The sequence below is a fragment of the Zalophus californianus genome, chromosome 11, assembly GCF_009762305.2.
Source record: "Zalophus californianus isolate mZalCal1 chromosome 11, mZalCal1.pri.v2, whole genome shotgun sequence".
Classification (NCBI taxonomy): Eukaryota; Metazoa; Chordata; class Mammalia; order Carnivora; family Otariidae; genus Zalophus; species Zalophus californianus.
In genome coordinates, this window is record NC_045605.1 from 107,312,115 (window position 1) to 107,336,314 (window position 24,200).

The following is a 24,200-nucleotide window of genomic DNA, read 5'->3' on the forward strand; positions in this document are numbered from 1 at the left end:
AGGCCCCGGGTGGGGAGGGCGGGAGGGGCCGATTGTCTCATCCTGTGGGCTCAGCTCCTGTCCTAAGGCCCTCCCAGGGGCCAGACCCAGCAGACACCCCTCAGGCTGGGCCACCCTTCAGGAAGCCCCCTCCCAGACTAGAGGCTTGCTCCGGACCCAAGATCCTTTCTAGTGGGAAGCCCACCCAGGCCCCCAAAGCCCCAGCCCCTGGGTCATTACCCCCACCCTCCCAGATCCTCCCCAGGCTCTTCCCGTGAATCACTCAGGCTGGAATCTGATGAGCTCAGGCCTCCCCGCCCAGTACTGCCGGACTCTGCCTCCTTCCTGGCCACTGGGGTTACCACACCCCCCACGGGGGTCTTCTCAGCAACTTCCAGCCCCCACCAGGGTCCACCATGGCCTGGAATGGCTGAGTGTGGCTGGGATGGGCTGGGGCTGGAGTGAGATTAGTCGGGATCAGGGCTTGGACCTCTTCTACATGATCAGAAGTATGAAAGTATGTGCGTGTATGCGCACGTGTGCGTGTGCGCCTGTGTGCGTGTGCGCATGTGCCTGTGTGTGCACCTGTGTGTGCGTGTGCGCGTGTGTATACTTCCTATGCCTGTGCAGCGTGAGAAGAAAGCCCACATACCGTGTCTGAGGGGGGGACTTGGCGGTGCTACCCGGGTAGGTGTATGTCGCCGAATCCCTGTGTAGCACTCACCACGTCTCTGTGTCAGCCTGTCCCCATGGATGTGTGTCACCGAGTCACACTCTGAACCCGAGAGGCAGGGAGGGTGTTGAGGGAACGTCTGTGAGCTTGCAGATCTGGGGATGTCTGTCAGAGTGTGGCTCAGAGGAGGGGCCCGTGTGTGTGTCACCGTGTCCCATCCCGCAGGGCATGAGGGACTAACAGTCTCCAGGTGTTCCCAACACTCTGAGTGTTCCTGTTAATGCTGGGGGTGCCCAGGTGTTCCACACATGACCGGAGCCTACCGGATGTCACAAATTCTGTGTGCAAACAGGAGTCCAGATGTTTCTGTGTGTTAAACTGGAGGGGGGCGAACATGGGTCACAAGACCATGGCAGAGTGTTAAATGCTCTGTGTTGACGGTGAGTGAAGGTGGTGGTGTGGGTCTCAACGACTGCTTTTCTCCCCACCCCTCCCAGGGCCCCTCTCGGGCCACTCCACAGGCCCTGGCTCCCGGCTCTCCTTCCCAACCTCTGTTGGCAGGACTCCTGTTCGCAGGACGAGCCCAGGGCCCCACTGCGGGGATGCTTCCGCACCCTGGCACCTGGCCGGGTGTAGGAGCTCCGAGTGCCCGGGGTTCCTGGGTGGCCTCCTGCAAGAAGGGGGCCGGGCATGTGCCTGGGAACGGGCATGCTCGCCCCCTGGCGGCAGCGATGGAGAATGCGCCGCCCCAGCCCCAGGAACTCGGAGGAACTGTTTAGGCTGCGTCTTCCCGAATCAGTCATTCCACATCCATCTACTAAGTGCCAGTTCCGGGCCACGTATTGTTCTAGGCCCCCGAGATTTACAGGCGAACAAGGCAGACTTGGCTCTGGCCCAGTGGGGAAGACAGACCATAAACTCACACAGGGAGCTGTGGCGCCTCTAGGGGTGAGGGGCAACAGGGAGCAACATTTCCAAGCGAGGAAGGGACCTCGCTGCTGCTTGCGAGCCAAACGCCGGCCTTCCAGCCCTGCTCGTCAGCCCTGCGCGCTGGGCAAGGTGCGGCACCTCTCGCGTGACTTCCTCTTCCAGAAGGCCAAAGGTGGGAGGCAGCGTGAGGGAGGGGCAGCGCCGAATCCCGACGCATGCACAGGGCGCGCTGTTCTTGCCAGATTACGCCTGTTTCCCTCTGGCTGGGGCTGGGGCTGCTTGGTCCTTGGTCCGTTCGGACACAGTCGATAATTCCTGAGAGGATGAGTAAATGAGCGCTTCTGTTTTGGAGGATGGCAGAATCCCGAAGCTCCACAGAACCCGGTGTCCCAGCTCCTTGCCCTGTACTAAGCCACTTTCCCTGGGCAAGCCTGTTTGTTCATCTGTAAAATGGGGATGAGATCAGACTTAGATGGGCCTATCATTGCCTGCCCTGCTCGGAGTCCCCACCCCCGGATGGTGACCCTCAATCCTGCTGAGTTACCTGGCCTTGGCCCCTGACCAAGCACAATGTCTTGAGAAGGAAAACCAAAAGGCTCAGTAGCAGGCAGGGCCCAGCAGTGCTCTGAGAAGCCACTGCTGGGGGGGGGGGGGTGCTAAATTCCCAGAGCCTGGAACTGGGACTGAGCACAGCAAGGGGTTAGGAGAGGCTTGCAGAGGCCCCCAGGAAGGGGCTCAAAAGCCTCTGCCTGTCCCGGTTCCCGTGAGACCAGCTCCACATCCGGGGTTCTCTGAGCACCCCTGGCAACCGTTCTAGGTTTTCCTCTGGAACTGAACTGGAGACATCCTGTGTTTGGTTCCCAGAACCCAGGCCCCCACTTAACCTCCCAGCTCCCCACCTCACTGCCCTTCACTCTTATTTATCAAACTCCAATCAGGGGACAGCATTTATTGAGTGCCTATGCAGTGCCCAGTGCTGGGCAAGGCCCTGGGGGGTGGGGGTGGGATAGGGAGGAAAGACATACAGAAGGGGAGACTGCCTACCAGCAAGAAGCGTGGAGCTGGGGGTGGAAGTGGGGAGGTCAGAGCTGCTGGTGGTCCTAGAGAAACATTTGGGAGCCCTGCCCCCAAATTTGGTGGTATCTGTCTCTGGACTGTCAGAAATCCCAATGTCCAGGATTTCTACCTTCCAGTTGTCATGTCTGTCTCACATGTGGGCTGATGTCCCTTTGTGCTCAGCACCTGAGGGAGTGCCCCAGAGACTGGCTGGGGTCCTCCTTCCATCAGGGAACAGTTCCTTCCCAGGGAGTGATACCCCCGGAGTTTGCTTCACCCAGGTCCCCGACTCCAAGGGAGCTGAGGGCCAGGGCCGGCGGTGCTGGCCCCTGCACTGACCCCAGGTTGCCCGGCGGCTGCAAGAGCACGGGGCCTCTGACCATCTGCCTCACGGCCGACCTGCAGACGCCCACGCCCCTCGGAATTACCCACTGGCCACTTCCTGGGCCACGCGCACCCCCTTGTGGTCATTATTGGCATTTTCTTCGCTCCATTGGATCCCCGCTCTAGGCCCTGCCTTGGGGCTGAAGGGCCCTTAGGGTTAATCTATCGGTGGTTTAGAATAAAGGGCGCTTAGTTGGAGCCTGACACCTGGTTTGGGCGGGGAACCTGTAATGGCCGGCTGTGCGATTGATATCTTAGGAGTCACTTTCCCAAACCTCGGTGTGTAATAAGCCATGCCCAGCCTGCCGAGAAGCTCTTGTGAGGTCCAGAAGACTTCAGTGCAGAGAAACCGGGGGACTTGTGGGAGAAGGCAGGGCAGAACTGCACCCTCTCTTTCCAGAACACTGAAGTCTGGAGCTGCCAGTCCTCCAGCTGGGCTACGGCTGGCCTGGGCTCTGAGTCGTTGTTGGCTCCCTGAATCCTCCCGACACCCAGGAGCAGGTGAAGCCTTTCAGAGCCTTGAAGACCCCAGCCGGGAGGGGCTGCCAGAGGCTGGGCTCCTGTTGGGGTTGTCCCCTGCTGGGCACACTCAGCACTGAAGGCTGGCTGGCCTCTAGCAGGGAGGGAAGGGAGAGAGGCAAAGGGCCTGAGCCCATGGTTGGGGTCCCTCAAACACCCTCAACTTGATTCCAGTGTTCCAGATGCAGCCAGGCCAGGCACCACCCCAGCAGGTGTGATCACAAGAGCTAAGTGTCAGACGGAGGTGATGGCAGACGCAGGAGTGGCCTGGGGTGGGGAAGCCTGCGAGGGGTGGGGCTGACAGCTCTGAAAGGCCTTCCCAGCAGGCTCAGAGTTTTCTGTCCCAAATGACCCTTCTGACCACTTCCTGCTACTCCTCTGCTGCCCGGCTTCCCTCAGCCTCTGGCCCCCCTGGCTGAGCGGGGGCCCCCCTGGCCCTCTCCGCAATGGTCTCAGACTCTCCCCTGCTGTCCCCAGGACCAGCTTTGACCTCGATGTCCCCATCTCCCCCGCGCCCCTTCTCCTCCTCCCTGCCCCCTGCCTCTAGCTCCCCGCTGCTGTCCTCTGGTGAGCCCACAGGTGAGGCCCCCTGGGTCTCAGGCCGCTCCGCCCTGCGATAGACAAGGTAGCCAGTTGCAGGGAGCCTGTGGACCAGGGCTCCAAGGGGCAGGCGGTGGTAGCCCTGCTCCTTGTACAGGAAGAGGCCAAATGTGTCAGGCTGAGTCACTCGGAATTTGGTGGCACAGAGCTGGTTCAGGGTGGCAATCGAGGCCCCTGGGGGCACAGCCAGGGTCTTGGAGGTGCAGCCACTGCTGGGGTCCTGGTAGGCTACTCGGAGGAGGTGCTGTGTAGGAGGAGAAGCAAAGCAAGAGCTCAATCCTGCCTGGTCTGTATCTGGCTGCAAAGCTTGAAGTCCCAGGGTAGGCTTTGCAGGGACAGGGTGCAGTGGTATAAATCCAGGGGTACAGCCAAGAGACGAAAGCTTTTTGGACAAGTGGAGCTGCAAGTGGGGCTCTGAGGAAAGGAGAGATCTGCCTTGGCTAGTGAGTCAGAGCTGCAGGCTGGCAGGAAGGGTGGCCCCAGCAGCTCTCTGGAGCCTGACAACCCTCCTCGGAACCTTCCCCCGTGCCCTAAGCACTTGTCCTGCATTCACTCATTTCATCCACACATTGACCCCAGGAGATAAGTCCTGTTGCCTCATTTTATAGATGAGGACATCGAGGCACAAAGAGGTTACGTGACTTGCCCAAGCTCCTGGAAATAGAAAGTAGCAGAGCCAGCATTTAAAGCCAGCATCTGGCTACAGGGTCTAAACTCTTAACCAAGGCTAGGAAGGGTCCCCTGACTGGAATGGAGAGGAGGGTGAGGGGAGCACAGGCTGGGAGCCTCACTCCAGGGGAGGGCAGAGCCCCAGTTGGGGGCCAGAAGCCAGGATTTGGGGCTGGAGCTTGCCACCCATGTCCCTTTCCCCCTCCATGTCATGTCTCCGTTTCCTCATCTGTAAAATGGGATAATAATGGTCCTAATTCCGAGTTTCTATCAAGCTGCAGGGCTGAGCCCCTAGAGCACATGGATCCCTCTCGAGAAAAGCTAGACTTGGACGTCCACACAGGGTGCTGCTTCTGTGACAGGGTGATGTAGGACTAGCCTCTCCCCTGCCAGGTCTCACTAGGAAAAGGAGGGGACTATGCAGGATGGTGCCAGAACCCCACCACCCCCACCGCGCCCCAGGGGTTGGGCGGTTCAGGGTGGCTGGCGTGGAGGCCCTGTTACCTGGGAGCTGTGGGTGGCAGGCAGGCGGCGCTGCTCCCAGAGGCTGAGGGAGCGCTGTAGTTCCTGTGAGGGGCTCAGGGGGAGGGCGTGGGCCTGGTCTAGGCCACTCAGCAGGGCCAGACTGGCCGAGAGGCTGGTCAGGTAGTAACCGCCTGGGACACAAGGGGAAGAATGCAGCTCAGGCTGGGGGTAGGGGACACTTGGCCACCCTCCCACCACTTCCTGGGGGCCATGCAGCCCCTAAGCACCCCAGTCCCACACAGACAGGGAGGTGGCACGTGGAGGAGCTCCCTCACCCTCTCCCGTGAGCAGGCTGGGCTCCAGCAGCTCCGACATGTACTCAGCCTCCAGCAGCAGCTCGGGAAGGTCGCACTGGGCCAGGACAAGGCTTAGCAGTGGGAGGAACTCATCTGCCCCTGCGCCCTCCCCTGGGGGGTGGTAGAGGAGGAAACTTCAGACTCCTCTGGGGCTCTAGGGTCGGGTGTCCACTCCGTGTCTCAGACAGTGACCCTCCCTTCCACCTGCTGGGCCTGGAGTGATGTGGTCTCTATGGCAACCACAGACAGGGGCTGGGGAGAGGATGCTCTAGTCTCTGGGCCTCGGTTGCACCATCTCTGAGATGGGAGTGTTGGACCCATCCCCCTCCTGCTGTGCCATTCTGGAATCTCTGGGGGGCCTGCCTCTGACTGGGCAGGGGGGCAGGAGGGGGCGTACCTGCGTGGGTCCTCAGGGCTGTGTAGAGCAGCTTGCAAGCCTGCAGGAGCCGCTTGACCTGGGCGCTGGGAGAGTAGGCCCGGAGCAGCTGCAGCAGCTTCTGGCGCACCTGCTCCATCTCCACCGGGGAGGGCAGGCTCACGTGGGACCCGAAGGCTCCAGGGCCCTGGGCCCGGGCCAGGCGGAGGCCTTCGGCCAGGCGGCCCAGGGAGCCATTGGTGGAAAGCCGGCGCCGCAGGCGGGCCGCCAGGATGGGCCGGAGAGGCTTGAGCACGGAGCGATGCAGCGACTTCTCCAAGATGTGTTCTGCAGAGGAGAGGTGGGCAGGGTCAGGGGAACCTGGGGCGCGAATAGGGGCCCCCGGGACGGGGGTGTAGTCAGGGAGAGAGAGGGACGAAGAGGAGGAGGAATCTCGGTGAGGCGGGAGAAGAGGGGGAGAGAGGCGGGGAACGGGAAGAGCTGGAGTTAACAGGGGAGGGGAGAGGCGAGCTGAGCCTGTGGAGCCCAGGCCTGGGGTCTCACCCAGTCTCTCGGGCGGCAGCAGCTTCTCAGGGCCCAGCTCTGCACTCAGCATGGCCCGGGCCCGGCTCAGCGCCTCTCGGACCCCCTGCAGCTCCCGGGGCTCAGGGCCAGCCCGCACCTGGGTCAGTAGGTCCTGCACCAGCTGGCCCACGGCTGTGTGTCGGTCCTGTGTCAGCGCCGCGGCTGCCCGGCCCACCTTCCGCTCGGGCGCCAGCAGGGAGCAGAAGGCAGCGCTCATGGACCGAAGCAGGGGCCGCCGGCGGCCCAGGCAGGGGGAGGTCGCTGGGCTTCCCCGGGACCCCGGCACCCCCTCCTCTTCCGAGCTGCTGGGGGAGCCGCAGTCTACCTCCTGGAGGGAGGGCAGCGGGGGGAGGCTGGGCCTGGCGCCCCCTGGCACACGGTACCCCACTGAGCTCTCCCTTCGCAGAAGCTGGCGAGGGGGCAAGCTTTCTGTCTGGTTGGGGGCTGCAGCTGGCAGCACGGGGACTGGGGGAGGTGGCACGGCAGGTGGTGACAGAGGACTGGAGGTCTCCGTGGACACACGCACTTTGAAGCTCCTCTTGAATTTCTCCCGCTTGGTGGGGCCCAGGTCCCCGGGGAAGAGGGGATTGAAGAAGCACAGGGCGGCTCCTGTGCCCTGGTCCAGCTCTTGCGGGGACCGGGGCTTCAGCCGGGGCAGCAGTTGGCCTTCAGACGGGCCCAGCTGAGCCTTGGTGTTGAGGGAGGAGCTCCAGAACTCTAGGGAAACCAATTGGGGCCTCAGGGAGGTTTGGGGAGGGTGCCATGTGCCCGCGTGCCTTCCCTTTCCTTCTTGGCCTCAGCTTGTCCATCTGTGCAATGGGTAGCAGAAGAGCCCTTACCAATGCCCAGATGGGAGATGGCTTCGAGTTCCTTGTGGGTGGCTGCCTGGCAGATGGCTCTGGGGAGCTGGAGTGGGAGGAGAAGGATGTCCCTGAGGCCAGAGAGGGAAACAGAAAGCCAGGGGTGTGAGGGATGCTCAGGGCTCTGGGGGCTGACAGGACCTGCAGGGGTTGGGAGGACACACTGTCCCAGGGAGCTGGGACCAACGGACACCAGCCACCCTGTGGCCAGGCTCACCGGGTATGGCAGTAGGCGCAGATGAGCTGGATCAGGTCTGGGAACATGAGCTCTGAGCCCTCCAAGGAGACACCTGAGGGATGAGAAGTGCGGTCGTTCTCTGGGAAACACCCCTGCGCCTGGCCCTGACGGCTTCCAGCCCCTCCCCCCCAACCAGGCCAGTCCCGCTCACCCCCAGGGCTCTCCTGGATGTAGTGGCTGGAGACAAAGGAGGGGCCGCTGGCCTCGGGCAGCCGCACGCACAGGGCTTGGCACCGGCGAGTGTTAGATTTCCGCACCAGGAACGTCTGCAAAGGACAGGGGTCGGAGGCTCGGCACCTCCGTGTCCGGCCTCTCTCCCTCTCTACCCCCACCGCCCCCCGCCGGCCAGTGCCGGGGTCAGGGGCACGACTCACCCCCGGGGGCTCAGTCCTCAGCACGTGCAGTGCGGCCGCGGCGTTGGCCCGCAGCTGCAGCCACACGGGCCGCGTGAGCAGCAAGCGCTCCCGCAGGCTCACGGTGCGCCCAGGCCGCTGGGGCCCGCCCGCCTGCCGCCCACTGGCCCCGGGCACGTCGTACGGCGGGTCCTCGGCTGGCCTGCGGGCGGGCGGCCGACTTGAGCAAGGGATCAGGGGGTGGGACCCTTCCTTCACCCTCTCCCCCTCCTCTGCCCTGGGACGGACCCTGCTCTGCCACCTCTCCCGCCCCACCAGGCTGCCCTTCCAACTTCACTAACTTTCCTCTCTCCGGGCGCCCAGGTGCGGAGTTGGACAGGCTGGGGGCTCCGAGAGGTCCAGCTCCCGGCTCCCCAGGGGTTTCCATGGCTGGGAGCTCCTTTGGTTTCTCCCGGTTTCTCCCAGGACTCAGGAAGGGAATCCAGCCCCCGAGGCAAGAGCGCTCACATTCCCGGCGGTGAGTAACACTTCCTGAGGGCGGTTCGCCCTGTCACGCCCCACCAGTTAACTCTTGTGTGTCCACTCAGCCCGGGCCGAGCCCGCTTCCTCTCTGTCCTGGGCCCAGCGTCAGGGGGCAGGGGTTCTGTCCGTGCAAGCGCCCCTCCGAGAGCCCCAGCTGTGGGGCCGCCACCTCCACACGGTGCATCCCGGAGCCTTACCGGCCTCCTCAAACCACACAAGCAGGCGGGAAGGGGTTAAGCAGGGCCCATCTGGGTCCCCCAGGCCCCAGTTTGGCCCTCGGGGTACCTTTAAGTCTGCGGTCAATGGCTCATCTGTGCGTGGCCCTGGGGTCAGCCCGGTGGGAGAGCACCCCCTACTGGTCACAGATGACTCAGTCCTGAGCCTAACTTGGGTTTTGGGATTTCAGGTTGCCATGGAGAAAGGATGCTGTTGTCTCCATGGAAACTAACCCCTTTGCTTAACTGAGGTTCTGGGGGTGGTTCCAACACGCGGCGCTAAACGGGGCGGGGGGGGGGGTTGGTTGTGAGGTCGTCAGCACACGGGGTGCTGCCAGCTGCCTCCTACGCATGCAGGCCCTGCCAGCCTGCCTTACCAATCCGCCAAGGGACTGGGGCAGGTGCAGACGTGACCCAGTCTCCCAGCCTGGAGCACACAGCTGCCTTCCCCACCCCAGGACACATGGTCTGCCTGTGCCACGTGTTGCTTCAGACTTGGCTCAGGAGCGCTTGGTCAGCCAGGGCTCACTCCCCCACCTCTGGGAGGTGTGGTGGGCGAGTCCCCCCTGCCCCTCCCGATACCCCAACTCAGAGTAGGTTGGCTCCTGCCGGGTAGTGAGGGGAGGTACCAGGGACTCCAGGAGAGCCTGCCTGACTCAGGCACTCCCCGTGGGAGCCCTGATTCTCTTGCAAGGTAAATCAGACACACACAGGTCACACCGGAGTCCCAGGAGAGATTTTAATTCCAGTCCCTGCAATCTGGGAGACACCAAGAACCTCCTTGAGAAGACCCGGGGAGCCTGCCTTCTCACCTCCAACAACAGCCAGGAGAGACAGGCCCCCAAAATATAATGTCTGGCTCAGAGTTCCCACAGAGTGGGGCCCAGCTCACTGGCTCAGCAACTGGTACACGGTCAGCAGGAAGGATGTTGCTTTGGCTTAAGACGAGCCACATCTTCTTTGTCTAGGAGGGCACCAAGGAGGCTGCCCTTTGGGAGGGGGAGGTGGTGCGCTCACTGGGGACGGAGGAGACAGTCTTGCCTGGCTAGGGCAGCTCTGGGCCACAGCTGTGCAGGCCCCCGAGGAGGGCAGAGGGGTCCGGACCAGCAATGGCTGGAGGGGAAGGTCCAGCAGCAGCACCGGGGAGCTGGCTGGACAGACCCCGAGGGGCTTGTCAGTCTGCCTTCCCACAGCAGGAAAATGCGAATCCTGGCTTTGCTGACAGCTGCCCCGAGGGGCCCCTTGGCTCTGAACAGCGCGGTCATGGTCCTAAGGAAGAAGCACTGCAGGTGAAAAGCTGAACCCGGAGGGGAACACCACTGCCTATGGGGGGCTGAGAGGAACAGCCTGAGGCTGGCCCAGGGCAGCTCTACGGCCTGCACCCATGGGCCCGGCATTCCAGCCCTCCCTGACCAGTCCCAGGTGCGGGGAGCTTCATCCCCCAGCCCCATCGACCTAGAGCTTCCCTATCCCACCCCGGCGGATCCCGCTCCCCAAACCGATCTGCTCCCCAAACCGTTCTAACTGGGGCCACTGATCTGACATAACCACTGCCTCTTTCTGGGCTCTTTTCCAGGACTCTGGACTGGGGGAGGGGGTGGCAGGAGGCAGAAAAACTCCTGTGGTTCTTACCATCTGCTTTTCTCTTCTGAGGGGACACAGCTGCCCTGGCCTGGGTGGGTAAGAAGAAAAGCCCCCCTTGAGAGCCTGCCTCCAGCTTGGCAAGTACCCTCCTCCACATCAGTTTCTCTGGGGTGGGGGCGCTGCTGGGTCAGTGCAGCATGGAGACGCGGCGGGGGGGGGGGGGGGGCATAAGACCCTTTCTAAGCAAAGCTCTGATGTGGTCCCCTGACAGACACCAGGCCAGTCCAGCCCAGAACAGCTGCCTTCCCTCCCTCCCATCCTATCAAAACCTGCCCTGGAAGGAGGAAGGGGCTGACACAGATTAAAAGGACCCTCCTGCAGGGAAGCCTCAGGCCAGCGCCTAGGTGGCTCAGTAGGTTAAGCATCTGACTCTTGATTTCTGCTCAGGTCAAGATCTCAGGGTCATGAGATCGAGCCCCACATCAGGCTCTGTGCTAGGAGTGACCCCTACTTGGGATTCTCTCTCTCCCTCTGCACCCGCCCCCCCCTGCACCACTTGCACATGCAAACACATTCTCCTCCTCTCTCTCTAAAAAAAGGGCAATGCCAGGGAACCCTGGGCTAAAGGCAGAAGGTGCTGAGGGCTTAGCAGAGCTCCCAGGCCCTCAGGAAGCCCAGGCGTGGTGAGCCCACAGAGACCAAAGCTGGGGTCAGGGATGGGGACCTGCATGAGGGAAACAGGGGCCCTGGCCCCACCTTTTTGATAGCCGTCCAGTCCTCCAGGATGTCGATCTCCTGCAGCATGTACACGATGTAAGGACCTGCAATGGGGGTCAAGGAAACAGGAAGCCCAGTGGAGGGGACAGGTGTCACAGTGGGGAGGGGGCTGAGGACCCAGGTTAGAGCTCAGGTTCTGTCTCCTCCCTCTTGGCTCCCAGGTTCTCGGGGCAGGGCCTGTGGCCTCTTCACGAGTCTGGGGGGGGGGGGGTACTGAGCCTCACCCCTACCTCCCCTCGGCTCCCCCTCCCCCCCCTCTCCAGTGTAAAGGTCAGGAGTTGAAAACCCAGCCCACCCACTCAGGGACCTTGCTCCCTCTACTCCCTGTCCCCTTCCTGTCCCTTCATCTGGCCCCTTCTACACACAGATTTCAGTCTCTTCCATTCTGGAGACAACCCTCCTTTGGTCTCCCACTCCCCTCCGGGGACCATCTGCTCTGTCCTCCTGGGCTCTGTACCTGATGTCTCCATGCCCTTGCCTCCCATTCACCCCTCAAGTCCTCGCTGCCCAGACATCTCCCTCCCTTCCTGACCCGACTGCCATCACTAGGTGGCCCGTGTCCTGAGAGTCTGATGGCCGCAGAGTACCCGGGGGGTGGAGGGCGTGCGGATTCCATTCCAGTCTGTGCTGGGCGCTGCCAGGAGGGATGAGGGCTCAGAAGGCCCTGAGCTGAAGGGGCTCACGCCTAAGGTGGGGCAGGGGGCAACTACAGTATGGGATGTGGGTGCCCCAGTTTAGGCCACAGGGGTGCAGAGTAGAGAGAAGGCATTGCCACTGGGGAGAAACCAGGAGAGGCTTCACAGAGGACATAACATGTGAGACAAGCCCTGACCAGGCAGAGATAGGCAGCAAAGCTTTCCAAGAAGAGGGTGGAAAGTGAGAGCAGGCGGAGGAGGGGGTGGTGGTGGGAAAGTCTGGGACCTGTCGGGGATGTTGTGGGAAAACCAGAAGAGCCTCGAAGAAGACTTCACTCAGCAAGTTAGGGGGAGTCACTGAGTGGACACTTCTATTTCTCTATGGTCCACACGGCCCAGCAGAGACCCAGGGCCTCACAGAAAATTCCCGACAGTTGGATTTGCCTATGTGTCTAGCGTGACTCCGCCTTCCAAGTCCCTCTCCACCCCCGCCTCCCTTAACCCTGACATCCTGCCCGGTTCGGGCTGCCCTGGGTGGAAGGATACCAGAAACGAGAGGGGCCTTCTTCCTCTTGCTGGCTGGCAGGGAGTCCCAGGTCTTTGCGCTGCTTCTGGCGTGCAGTTTGTCATCCCACCACTCTGTGTCCCCAGAGCCAGAGTCAGGATCAAGGTGCTGGCCCTCCCAGGACAGCCCGCCCTTGCAGCTGTGTCCCTCACAGGAGCCAGGCCAGCCCTTCCCCCTCCTCTCCCTCCCAGGGCAGTGGAGAGCACCCGGGGGCCGGGGGCGTGGAAGCTGAGGTCAGGGCCGGATGGCATGGTTGTGCGAGCCTGCGGGAGGGGTCCTTGTACTTTTGTCAGCCCGGTTTCTTCATCTGTTTAGTGACCAGTGGGCCAATGACCATTCCGGCCTCCCTAGGACCCCTTATGAACACAGGCGCTGCGGACATGGAGGGGACTGTGGCTGTTGTAGGTGTGGGGGTGTGAGAATAGCACCTCCTGTTCTGGAAAGAGAGCAGGGGCCGAGGAGGGCAGGGGGACCCATTCTTGCTGAGCCTCCACTCTGCACCAGGCCCTGGGCTGGGTCCTTTCTGTGCCTGGTTCTGTTTGGGCCCCACAGTGACCCCATGAAGCAGGCTCCCCGACATGCTCCCAGGGCAGGCAGAGCAGCAGACGGGATGCACAAGGACAGAGCAGCACCTAGGGCAGCCTCACCAGAGCTGATGTCCAGGCTCTGGCGGTCCTCCTCCAGCCTCTGGATCCGCTCCTGCAGCTCCCCCTGCAGGGTGTCGTAGAGCAGCAGCTTCTCACTCTGGAAGGGGCGGAGCCACTCAGCGGGGCGGCGGGGACAAGCCACTTCCGCGGACCGCGCCCCTCCCGCCCCAGCACCCAGTCACATTCACCTCCAGGTGCTGTTTGGCTCCCTGCAGCTCACACTCGTACTTGTTCCGGATCACGTCCAGACAGAAGCCCTTGTAGATTCCTACAGTGACGGGGAGGAGGAGGGGAGATGGGAAGCCCTGCTTGGCTAGGGACCCGGGTGTCCCAAAGGGGGAGCCAGGAGCAGGGCCGGTCAGGGGAGGGATGAGAAAAGCAGGGAGCAGAGAGCCAGGGGCTCTGGCAGACGAAGAGGTAGGTGGCCTGGGGGCTGCCCCAGAGCACAGGACAGCCCACAGACCTGCCACCTGAATGCGGATCTTGAGGCTCCGCTGCAGCCCCCCCAGAGGCTCTGTGTACTCAGGTGCTCTCTCGGCCCCCACTTCCTCCAGCCGCACCCTCAGCTGACTCAGCCGTTCCCTGAACAACCTGGGAGGGAAAAGGCGTGTGTCTGTCAAACACGTGGCCGAGCGCCCGGCGCTCCCCAGCCAGGCCCGCGCAGCAGGCCCTTGGCCACCCCTGCCCCGCGCCAGGCCGGCCGCCTCCTCACCCCGGGTGCCGGGAGACCCAGCCCTGGACGCCCCACGCTCACTTCTCCTTTAGCTCCGAGAACTGCTTCTCCAGGTCCAGCATCTCGTTGACGCACTCGCTGCGACGCCGCTCGTAGTCCTCCTCATCCATCTCTGGGACAAGATGCCAGTCAGCGCTGGCTGCGGAGGAGCGGCCGGGCACCGCGTGCGCGCGTCGGGGGCTCACCTGAGCTCTCCTCCTCTGACTCAGTCTGGCTGCCGCTCCGCTCCTCCTCACTCTCTTCCTCCTCCCCATTCATCTCGGCAGCCGAATCGCCCTCTGCTTCCATCTCTTCTGTGTCTTTGCTCGGAGGCTGGACGGGCATCTGGGCTCTGGGAGAAGGAGGGGAACCATCACTTATCATTGTCCTCAGTTCCGAGCAGGAAAGTGGCCATGCGGGGAGTCAAACCAGGCCCTGTCTGCGCATCTCCCAGAGGCCGGAAGTGCTCCCGTCCTGGGACATTGCTGGTGATCCCCATCTGGGGAATGCTGGCCAAGGTGATGGTCGGTAAGATGGGAAACAGCAAGGATGGGCTCCCCCACTGCCTCTGGGACTGCGCCCACACTTGTGAATGGGGCATTTAAGGCCCTGCGCGGACTGAAGTACTGGGCCAGTGGCTTCACCCCACCATCTAACAGTCAGTCCTTAAGTACTGTTCTCTCCATTCCTTCCTTCTCTCCACCCCTCCTGTTGATCCTTCCACCTGGAAGGCCCTCCACTTCTCTTCCTGAGAACACTTGGCAATCCTCCCGTTGCCTCGCTGTGCTCCAGGTCAACGCCCGTGTCCTTCTGCTTTCTCTGGAGCCTCATGCTACCAGTACCCCCTTCTCCACTGTTTCTCCAACCCTCCCTCTTGACAGCTCCTGCCCGGGAAACTTCAAATGTGTTCAGGTACTGTCCCCCATTTAGAAACAGCAGAAACACAAAACCTCACCCTATTCCACTTAAGCACTCCCCATTTCCCACCTCACAGCGACACTTTTCAAAGCTCTGGCTGTTCCTATTCTTTCACCTCCCAGGTGTTCCATTCCATTTCTGATTGCCCTTGGCTGACATGAATCATGTGGCGTTAGACGACCTCCTGGTGCCCAATGCCAGTATTCTTTAGTACTTCTCTTAGTTGACTTCTCAGCAACAATAAACACTATTAGTCATTCCTTCTTTTATTTACTCAACTAAGATTTATTGAAGACCTAATAGATGCCAGGTACCATCAGACACTACTGTAGATCCTGGGCACGATGGGGCAGACAGTCTCTGACCTCAAGGAATTTACAGCTTCCTGGGAGAGAGAGGCAGAGAAGCAGACTGTGGTGTGAGAAGGGTTAAGAAGGGTCGGGGCGGGGGCATATGGGAGAGGCATCTGACTGGAAACCGGAGCTTGCTCCAACAGTGAGGGCTTACAGAAAAAGATCCTTGCTACAGCAGCAGCATGGAGGGCTCAGACAGATGAGCTGAGGTGGCCAGGGAAGGAACATTCCAAGCAGAGTGAATCGCATGGGCACACACTCCAAAATGAGAGGAGCAGGGGTGGGGGCACATGAGTCTAAGCCTCAGAGAGAAATCTGGGCTGCAGAGATCTGGCCATCGTCATACAGAGTTCTTCAAACCTTAGGAGAGGGCGCAATGAGCAAGGCAGTATGTGTGGAGTGACAAGAGGTCCATGATGGAACTCCCAGGGCCACCAAAGGGGCAGGTGATGAAAGCCCTGAAAAGGAGAAGGAAATTAGCAAGAGGCAGAGGAAAAGGAACTCAGTCATGGGGAGAAAAAATTTCAGAAGGAAAGATGGTGACAGTGCCAAATGCTGCCAAGAGATCAATTAAGAGGAAGACTAAACGGTCCTCCCAACAGTTAATCTTTCCGCCTCCCGGAGGCTTCGATTTCACTGTGATGTTCTTCCAACTTCTCTGGGCACGGTTCTGCAGTCCTTTAGATCAGTGTAGACACCACTCTCTCCAAGAAGCCCTATTGTTTACATCTCCTATTTGCCCATCTTCACATCTGTCTGTCCAACCAGGCTGTAAGCCTCCCCAGGGCAGGGATGCACTTGTACCTCATTCACCCAGCACAGTACTTAACTTCACGACTGCTGGATGTGCAAATACAAACTAAACAAAGAACACTTTTTCAGGCAGGCTTTTACTTCTTGGTACCTTCCAGGGTACCCCAGGACCCTGTAGTGGTTGCAAATCCAAAGTATTCTGTTAACTTTCCTTGACACAATTCGAGTTGTGTAAAATAACTGGCTCACGGCACAGCTTAGTCGCATTCCTCAAGGATTTCATAAATGATCTGAATCTGACCTGAAAACCTCAGTTCTCCAAACCAACTTCATCTTTCCCATTCTCAAGCCCGAGTTCCTGCAGTTCCCAAAATTTGCAATTCCTCTTCATTGTTAAATATATATATATATATTTTTTTTTACTTTTGTCTCCAGCTGTCTCTGATTCTACTGAGTGAGCAAAATTAAATCACAACCTCCCCTCCTTACCCCGGGCGCAAAATGAGGATAACCACCGCTACTCTGAGTGTTGTAAAGATCGCAAGGCGTAAAGGATGGAAAAGGATATTGTTAAGGCGCTGTACACAAGTAATTTATATTTTTAGAAAGTCAGCATTTCGAGGGCAGACCTCTACGGAAGACCGATTCTTCTCCCTCGAGAAAGCCAATCCAGACCCCTGCGCAGCGCGACGCGCCAGGACCCTCCCGCCCCGTTCCATTCGCGTCTGCGCCGGCGCCGCGGGCGGGGGGAGTCACCGGCTCTTCGGCGGCCAACAGGGGCCCCGCGGCGCCGCACGCGTCCGGCCGGTTAAGTCTCCGCTTCGGCCCTCACTGGACCAGCTCCGACCGACTGGCCAGAGACGCCGAACCAGGTGCCCTGAGGAGCGTTACGCACCGCGGGGAAGGGGGCCTCCGAGTTGACGTCTGAAACTCCCTGAGAGGTGCCCGCGTCTGCCGGACTCCCGGAAACGTCGCGCCAGTGCCTCTACTCCGGGAGGCGGGGCCCGCCGCACTTCCGCACACGTTATCACGAGGCGCCCGTGGTGGAGAGCACAATTGGACAGTTGGGGCGAGGCATGCTGGGATACCGCGGGGTCGGTCTCCATAGCAACCGGCCGAAATTCACGCAGGCCTTCAGCTGGCGGAAAAGACCCTCGTGGTTTCCTTGCTTTGCGGTCGTCTCCCTTTGGGCCGCAGCTACCTCCTTCCCTCCGTCCCCCCGTCCCTCATGTTCAAGGGAAGAAGCCACGACCCCACCCCCTGCCCGCCAGGTTCAGGAGAGTCATGGAGCCAGCTGTAGGTGTGAACACTCATTTATTTACACATGGTCGTTGGTAGGCAAATAACCCAGCCCAACCTATTTGAGGACACAGATCTGGCAGAGAATCTGCAGACCCTTCCTTTCTCCAAAGCTCCCGAGGGCGGAGGCCTGGAAGAACCAGGAAGTTTAGGCTTCTGCCCAAAAGCTAAGGACTAAATTCAACGCCTTCACCCGATTTCTTTCCAAAAAGTCCCATTATGTTAAGTACTCCGACTTCTCAGTTCTGCCCCATTCATACTTGTCGCTCTCCTACTGCCCACCCACCCCAGACTGTTAATAATAATAACAACAATAATACTGTAATAATATTAATAATACTTCACATTTGTACGAAGCTTACAGAATGTTTTCACATATAGCATCTCATCTGAGCCTCCCAACAGTTCTGTGAGGTAGGTTTTTTTCACCTCCCTTTTACAGACGGGATAACTGAGGCTCAGAGAGGAAATGGGATTTGCTCAAGGCCACACAGCTAGTTAGTGGTAAAGCTAGGACTTGATCCCAGCACCCCATATTCAAGTCCAGTGTTCCAACACCACAGCTACCACTGTAAAGTGGAGTGACATTTCTTACCCCTGTCAGGCCTGAGGGATGGCCTAAGGAGGGAAGAGGCTGAGACTTCTCTGACTAGGAGAGGGAAGGGCTCAGCAGTGACGAGGGGAGTCGGGGTACTTGGCCTTCAACTCCTGTTTGAACTGGCGGTAAAGGATCTTATTGTGCTGATTTTCGGCCTCCTTTTGGGGATGGAACTTCAAAGCTTCCTTGAAGCCCTTATGAACGAGGAAACCTTCGTTCAGCACCTCGAAATCAAATCCTGCCACGTGCAGCTCACAGGCCTGTTGGAGGAGAGACAGGTCAGTGAAGTTGGATGAGGCTGCTAGGGCCGAGACTGACATCCCTAAAGCCTCTCTCCAGCATCCCCACTCCTCTGGAAGCACCCTGGATCTTCCACACCATCCAACCACTTCGTGAACTATGACTGTCCTGCCTCATTGCCTCCTTTCCATCCAGGACCACTCATAGCTCCCAGAGCCCACCACTCCTCCTGCCCCATTTCCCATGCCCTCTCCCTGGGCACCTGGCTGATGCGATTGAAGCCGTACTGGCGAAAGCGCTCGTCGAAAGTGGGCACCTTGCCTCCGGCCACGTAGAATGGTTCCCAGGGGTCCTGCCAGGGCACCACATAGGCAGGCCTCAGCAAGCTCTCTTCTGGCAGGTTGACCCAGCGGGAGTAGTTGGTGGGCGCCTGGCAGGGCGTGCACAGCCCATAATAGAAGGGCCGCACCTCGCCCACTTGGTAGAGCTGCAACAGCTCGTTCTTGTTCGTGGGCATACGGCGGGCTCGGCGGATCTCAAAGGCAGGCACCACCAGTGCTGTGCCTGCCCACTGCTTGCTCTGATCCAGCATTTCCCGCAGGCCCCTCCACAGCCCCTCGCTGGGCACCATGTCCACGTCGATTACCAGGGCATAGTTGGCCCCCTCACGAGCTAGATTCCTCAGCAGATTATTGGGATAGGAGACGTTGGTGCCCAGAGCATAATTGATCCCGGGCTGGGCCACCCTGGCTAGCTTGTCAAAGACCTCCTGGCAGGACCGCAGCAGGGCAAACTCCCCCGGCTCCCGGGGATCGGGCACAGCGGCCTCATAGCGCGAGGGGCACACAAGGTGCATGGCGACCCTGGCGCGCATATCGGGGCAGTGGCTGCTCAGCGCGTAGGTCAGCACCGTGGCTAGCTGCGCCTCCTCCTTGGTGGCCGCGAATACCGACACGGATAGCGGGCCCTCCCAGCGCTCCAACAGGCCCGACAGGTGCAGCAGGTTGTCCACGCTGGCGTGCGTGGCCAGGATCACGTCATTGGGGTCCATGGTGGTCTTCAGTAGGCCCCTGTAGACGCGGTAGTCGCCACTGGCGTCCAGGACGCCTCCAGAGGCCAGAGCGGTGCGGAGCTGCGCCTTGACCTGGTCCACGGACCGCGGGGACGGGGGAAAGAACTCGAAATACTGGTCTTGCTCCTCCTGCCCGTGTAGCCCGGACAGCAGCGACAGGTAGAGCAGCTGCAGCATAGCCACCAGCATTAGCGCGGCCAGAAGCAGCTGGTAGAAGGCGCACCGGATGGCGTAGGACATCTGCATGGCTCTCGGGGCTCCGAGCGCGCAGCAGGGACCACCGGGCCGCAGCCTTTGCCAGCCGCCGCAAGCCCGGATTTACCGCAGCCTACCGAGCGCAGCCGAAGCGAGCCGAGGCGAGCCGAGCCCCTCGCAGCTTCCCCGCCCGAGCTGGCCCTGGGGCGCGCCAGCTCGCCCCCTGCGCGCGAGGAGGAGCTACTGCATGCGCCGCCGTCCCGCGCTGTGCAAACCCTGAAAGTGCCCGCGGCCGCGCCTGCCGTGTTCCCAGGGATACACGCGCCCCTCCCTCCCGATCGGTGTGCGACCCCCTGGACCAGGCGCGTTCTGAAACACCCGCCCGCTCGCCCCCGTCTTAGGGAGGGGAAACCGTGGCGGAACTCTGGTTGCAGCTTGGTGAAGGATGGCGCGGGTTCGCGGCTGCGGCGGGCGGGAAGGAACACAAAAAGTCCCTTTCTTTCCGCTGTCTCTCCCTCCGTCAGGTCCTGTGAAAGCCACACTGAAGAATGGATGGGGGGGGGGAGCAGAAGGTGCGGAGATGAGAGATAAGGGCCTATGGAAAAGAGCGCTTTACGTGGGACGAGGTGGCCGAGTGGTTAAGGCGATGGACTGCTAATCCATTGTGCTTTGCACGCGTGGGTTCGAATCCCATCCTCGTCGGTCGTGTTTTACACGAGGTGACGGGGGTGTACTTTTCTGACTCCCTAGGAAGAGAGCCCAGGGTTCAGTGGCACGTAGAAGACCCGAATTGGAATTCTGGCTGATGCCAAATGGGGAGCCAATATATTACCTGCGGTAATTAGAGAAGCCCGCTCAGGAAGTGGTGGAATTTGGTAGTGCTGTGGTGTTTGATCACTGAAATCATCACCCTGTTCAGCCCACTGATTCCCCTCCCCCTAGCAGTTCTCCCAGGGGGAGATCTTCTGTCCACCCCCCCACCCCCTACCCCCCAACATACACACATACACGTTTAAGCAGGAGGTCTAGAATATACTAACACCAGCCAACGTATACAGAAAGCGCTTAATAAGTGCTTGTGGCATAACTGATCCATGGGCACTTTAGAAGAAGAGAGGCTGTGGGGGAAGGGCAGCTACTTCGACAGCTAAATCAGTTATATGTGATAACTATTTGAGCTCTGTGAATCTTGGGAAGGTGGTTTGGGGCAGACTGGGAAGAGCTTCCAATTGCCAGGACAAGTTTTGCCCTCATCTTCATAGGCTGTAGGAAGCCAAGGTTGTTCTGCTTGTTTGTTTGTTTTAAAGCAGTTTTTTGTTTTGTTTTGTTTTTTAAGAGAGAGAGAGAGCACAAGGAGGGGGGAGGGACAGAGGGAGAAGCAGACTCCCCACTGAGCAGGGAGCCCAAGGAGGGGCTCAGTCCCAGGTCACTGGGATCATGACCTGAACCAAAGGCAGATGCTTAAGCGACTGAGCCACCTAGGTGCCCCAGAAAGTCAAGGTTGTTGAATTGAAGAGAAACCAGGGGACCTATATTCTGCAGCCCCAGCAATACCACATACTGAGCACTGCTCTGCGCTAGGGGCTGTGTTAGGCACCGGGGATGAAGCCTTGCAGGAGACTTGACAGGTACTATCCTTGAAGGTTTTCACTGGTGACCTGTGCTGGGTGAGAGGAGAAAAGTATGTGAAAACCCTTTTAGCACAGTCCTGGCAAACTGGAGGTGCAGACGTCAGATTTGGTGCTATTAGGGTCATCTTTGACTTGCTCAGTGTTGAAAATAACAATTTTTTTAAAGATTTTATTTCTTTGACAGAAAGAGACACAGCGAGAGAGGGAACACAAGCAGGGGGAGTGGGAGAGGGAGAAGCAGACTTCCTGCTGAGCAGAGGGCCCGATGCGGGGCTCGATCCCAGGACCCTGAGATCGTGACCTGAGCTGAAGGCAGACGCTTAACGACTGAGCCACCCAGGTGCCCGAAAATAACAATTTTGAATCACGTTAGTTGTTGGCTTTGGTGAATCAGAAGATTTCACATAAAATCCACATTTCCAACTTTTAAATTCTGAGAGATCTGGCAATGCCAGGCCTGCGTTTCCACAGGGTGACAATTGGCCGGAACATAAAGAGTAGTTCACCCTTTGCAAATAGTTATCTCTTGGCCAAGGTTTCAACACTACCCCTTCCCTGTTCCGCCTGGCCCCTGGGCATCTGAGTCTCATCTGCAGCACTCACACGATACCTCCCTTGGTCTGCCCAGGCACCTGCTCGCAGTGTCTTCTGCCTCCCACACACTACAGTGCTAGCCACATAGCCAGCATCAGTGTGTGTTTGTTGATGAGTGAATAAGAAGCTTCCGAAGTGTCCCCAGTGGTCGTAGCTTGAGGGGAGACTGGAAAGTAGTGATGGCCTCACTGAGGTGTCAAGATCAAGGAAAGCTACATGGAAGGTCCTGCCTGCTATTTGTGCAGAAGGGCCTGGCTGGGGAGCGACACTGGCTGGAATGGAGTGGAGCATAAGAGATTCAAAGACCAGAGTTGTGGGCACTTGGGTGGCTCATTTAGTTAAGCATCTGCCTTTGGGTCATGATCCCGGGGTCCTGGGATCAAGCACCACATCAGGCTCCCTGCTCGGCAGAGAGCCTTCTTCTCCCTCTCCCTCTGCCTGCCGTTCCCCCTGGTTGTGCCCACTCTCTCTCTCTCTCTCTCTCTCTGTCAAAAAAAAAAAAAAAAAAAAAAGACCAGAGTTGAGGGCGCCTGGGTGGCTCAGATGGTTAAGCCTCTGCCTTCGGCTCAGGTCATGATCCCAGAGTCCTGGGATTGAGTCCCGCATCGGACTCCCTGCTCTTTGGGAGCCTATTCTCCCTCTGCTTCTCTCTCTCTCTCTCCTCTCTGTCTCTCATGAATAAATAAATAAAATCTTAAAAAAAAAGACCAGAGTTGAAAACCATTAGCAAGGGGTCTGCTTTCCACATACCTTACCCTCTGCATCTCTTCCATCTGGCCTTTCCTGATTTATATCTTTTTGTACTAAATCTGTAAGCCAGCAAGTAAAATCATTCCCTGAGTGCTGTGATTTGCTATCGCAAATTAATCAAATCCAGTGAGGGGGCTGCTGAACCTCTGATGTATAGCCAGTCAGTCAGGAGCACAGATGTCTGAAGCGGGGGCCATCTTGTGGGACTGAGCCAGGAAGATGTGGGACCTGATGCTGTCTCCAGGTAGATGGTGTCGGAATTGTGTCACGTTGGAGGACACTCCGGTGGTGTCAGAGGGTTGCTTGGTGTGGGGGAAAAACCCACACATCAGAATTGGTGTCAGAATTTTGTGTATAGAAATACAACTGAATTTTGTATGTTGATCTTGAATCCTCCAATTTTGCTGAATTTGCTTATTAGCTCTAAGTGTGTGTGTGTGTGTGTGTGTTCTTTAGGATTTGTTTTTCTGTATGTGTATGTATTATATCATCTGTGAATATGGATGGTTTTGCTTCTTCCTTTCCAATTTGGATGCCTTTTATTTCTTTCTTGCCAAATTGCTATAGTTAGGACTTGCAGTGCAAAGTTAAGCAGATGAAATGGTAAAAGCGGGCCTTTTCCTGATCTCAGGGAGAGGCTGTCAGTCTTTCATCATCCAATATGACATTAGTCGTGGATTTTTCATAAATGTACGTCATCAGGTTGAGGAAGTTCCCATCGATTCCTTGCTTGTTGGGTGTTTTTATCTTGAAATGGTGCTGGGTTTTGTCAGATGTTTTTTCTGCATCAGTGAGGATGACCATGTGGCTTTTCCCTTTCATTCTATTAATGTGGTGTATTACATTAATTGTTTTCTGTATGTTGAACCACTGCATTCTGGAGTAGATCCCGCTTGGTCATGGTATATAATCCCTTTAATGAGCTGCTGGGTTCCGTTTGCTAGCATTTTGTTGAGATTTTTACATCTATATTCATAAGAGATATTGACTATTAAGTTTTCTTGTGATCTCTTTGTCTGGCTTTGGCATTAGGATAGTGTTGGTGTCATAGAATGAGTTAGGAAATGTTCCCCCTCTTGTATTTTTTGGAAGAGTTTGAAAGGACTGGTGTTCATTCTTCATTTTTTTTGAAGATTTTATTTATTTTTTGACAGAGAGAGACAGCGAGAGAGGGAACACAAGCAGGGGGAGTGGGAGAGGGAGAAGCAGGCTTCCCGCTGAGCAGGGAGCCTGATGTGGGGCTCGATCCCAGGACCCCGGGATCATGACCTGAGCCAAAGGCAGATGCTTGATGACTGAGCCACCCAGGCGCCCCTGTTCTTTATTATTATTTATTTTTTTAAAGATTTTATTTACTCATTTTACTCATTTGACAGAGAGAGACACAGCGAGAGAGGGAACACAAGCAGGGCGAGTGGGAGAGGGAGAAGCAGGCTTCCTGCGCAGCAGGGAGCCTAATGCAGGGCTCCATCCCAGAGATCATGACCTGAAGCCGCAGGCAGACGCTTAACGACTGAGCCACCCAGGCGCCCCTATTATTATTTTTTAAAAGACTTTATTTGAGAGAGAGAGAGAACAAACAGGTGGAGGGAGAAGTAGACTCCCCACAGAGCAGGGAAACCTGACAGGAGACTCGATCCCAGGTCCTTGGGATCATAACTTAAGCCAAAGGCAGGTGCTTAACCAGCTGAGCCATCTAGGCACTCTGGTGTTCATTCTTTAAATGATTGGTAGAATTAGCCTGTGAAGTCACCTGGTCCTGGAATTTTCTCTGTTGGGACATTTCTGATTATTGATTCAATCTTGTTATTTGTTCTAAGTATGTTCATACTTCCTATTTCTTCTTGAATCAGTTTTGGTAGTTTGTGTGTTTCTAGGATTTGTTAATTTCATCTAGGTTTCTCATTTGTTGGTGTACAACTGTTCATAGTATTCTCTTATAATCCTTTTTATTTCTGTATAATCAACAGTAATGGGCCCACCTTCGTTTTTGATTTTAATAATTTTAAGGTCCTCTCTCTCTTTTTCTTAGCCTAGTCAAAAATTTGTTAATTTTGTTGATTGTTTCAAATAACCAGCTTTTAGTTTCATTGATTTTCTGTTTTCTGTTCTGCAGTG

The 24,200-nt window shown here is 58.0% G+C and overlaps 3 protein-coding genes and 1 non-coding gene across 9 annotated transcripts; 1 reads left to right on the forward strand and 3 right to left on the reverse strand.

Moving 5' to 3' along the window:
* Positions 1-2,494: 2,494 nt before the first annotated feature.
* Positions 2,495-8,788, reverse strand: RIN1 (Ras and Rab interactor 1). 2 transcript variants are annotated; one of them, XM_027579519.1, is made up of 10 exons: positions 8,364-8,788; positions 8,044-8,224; positions 7,821-7,935; positions 7,649-7,721; positions 7,411-7,502; positions 6,551-7,288; positions 6,029-6,334; positions 5,611-5,742; positions 5,315-5,466; positions 2,495-4,385 (listed from the first exon to the last, which is right to left on the reverse strand). In XM_027579519.1, the coding sequence occupies exons 1-10, from the start codon at positions 8,447-8,449 to the stop codon at positions 3,912-3,914; spliced, it is 2,349 nt and encodes a 782-aa protein (XP_027435320.1). In that variant the 5' UTR covers positions 8,450-8,788; the 3' UTR covers positions 2,495-3,911. The 2 variants fall into 2 exon arrangements, with proteins under 2 accessions (XP_027435320.1, XP_027435321.1); XM_027579520.2 differs by lacking the exon at positions 5,611-5,742 and having other exon boundaries at positions 2,498-4,385.
* A 695-nt stretch (positions 8,789-9,483) lies between these two features.
* On the reverse strand, positions 9,484-16,873 carry BRMS1 (BRMS1 transcriptional repressor and anoikis regulator). 5 transcript variants are annotated; one of them, XM_027580399.1, is made up of 9 exons: positions 16,599-16,873; positions 13,886-14,031; positions 13,722-13,812; positions 13,156-13,558; positions 12,968-13,064; positions 12,302-12,394; positions 11,100-11,164; positions 10,392-10,431; positions 9,484-10,028 (listed from the first exon to the last, which is right to left on the reverse strand). In XM_027580399.1, exons 2-9 carry the CDS (start codon positions 14,022-14,024, stop codon positions 10,021-10,023), a joined length of 936 nt encoding a protein of 311 aa, XP_027436200.1. In that variant the 5' UTR covers positions 14,025-14,031; positions 16,599-16,873; the 3' UTR covers positions 9,484-10,020. The 5 variants fall into 5 exon arrangements, with proteins under 5 accessions (XP_027436200.1, XP_027436201.1, XP_027436199.1 ...); XM_027580400.1 differs by having other exon boundaries at positions 16,460-16,873; XM_027580398.1 differs by having other exon boundaries at positions 16,333-16,873.
* Positions 16,874-16,998: 125 nt separating this feature from the next.
* On the reverse strand, positions 16,999-19,282 carry B4GAT1 (beta-1,4-glucuronyltransferase 1). Its single transcript, XM_027580397.2, has 2 exons — positions 18,103-19,282; positions 16,999-17,860 (listed from the first exon to the last, which is right to left on the reverse strand). The coding sequence occupies exons 1-2, from the start codon at positions 19,156-19,158 to the stop codon at positions 17,669-17,671; spliced, it is 1,248 nt and encodes a 415-aa protein (XP_027436198.1). The 5' UTR covers positions 19,159-19,282; the 3' UTR covers positions 16,999-17,668.
* A 445-nt stretch (positions 19,283-19,727) lies between these two features.
* Positions 19,728-19,809, forward strand: TRNAS-GCU. Its single transcript has one exon. It is a non-coding gene; the product is annotated as a tRNA-Ser (tRNA).
* The last annotated feature ends 4,391 nt before the right edge of the window (positions 19,810-24,200 follow it).

Coding starts and splice junctions, on each gene's coding strand:
- B4GAT1 (XM_027580397.2), bottom strand. CDS start 19,158: ATGCAGATGTCCTACGCCATCCGGTGCGCCTTCTACCAGCTGCTTCTG. Junction 17,861..18,102: donor GCTTCAATCGCATCAGCCAG/GTGCCCAGGGAG, acceptor CTCCTCCAACAG/GCCTGTGAGCTGCACGTGGC.
- BRMS1 (XM_027580399.1), bottom strand. CDS start 14,024: ATGCCCGTCCAGCCTCCGAGCAAAGACACAGAAGAGATGGAAGCAGAG. Junction 13,559..13,721: donor TTCTCGGAGCTAAAGGAGAA/GTGAGCGTGGGG, acceptor TTTCCCTCCCAG/GTTGTTCAGGGAACGGCTGA. Junction 12,395..12,967: donor GAGCCTGGACATCAGCTCTG/GTGAGGCTGCCC, acceptor CTGGGGACACAG/AGTGGTGGGATGACAAACTG.
- RIN1 (XM_027579519.1), bottom strand. CDS start 8,449: ATGGAAACCCCTGGGGAGCCGGGAGCTGGACCTCTCGGAGCCCCCAGC. Junction 5,743..6,028: donor AGCCCTGAGGACCCACGCAG/GTACGCCCCCTC, acceptor ACCACCCCCCAG/GGGAGGGCGCAGGGGCAGAT. Junction 4,386..5,314: donor CTGCCACCCACAGCTCCCAG/GTAACAGGGCCT, acceptor CCTCCTACACAG/CACCTCCTCCGAGTAGCCTA.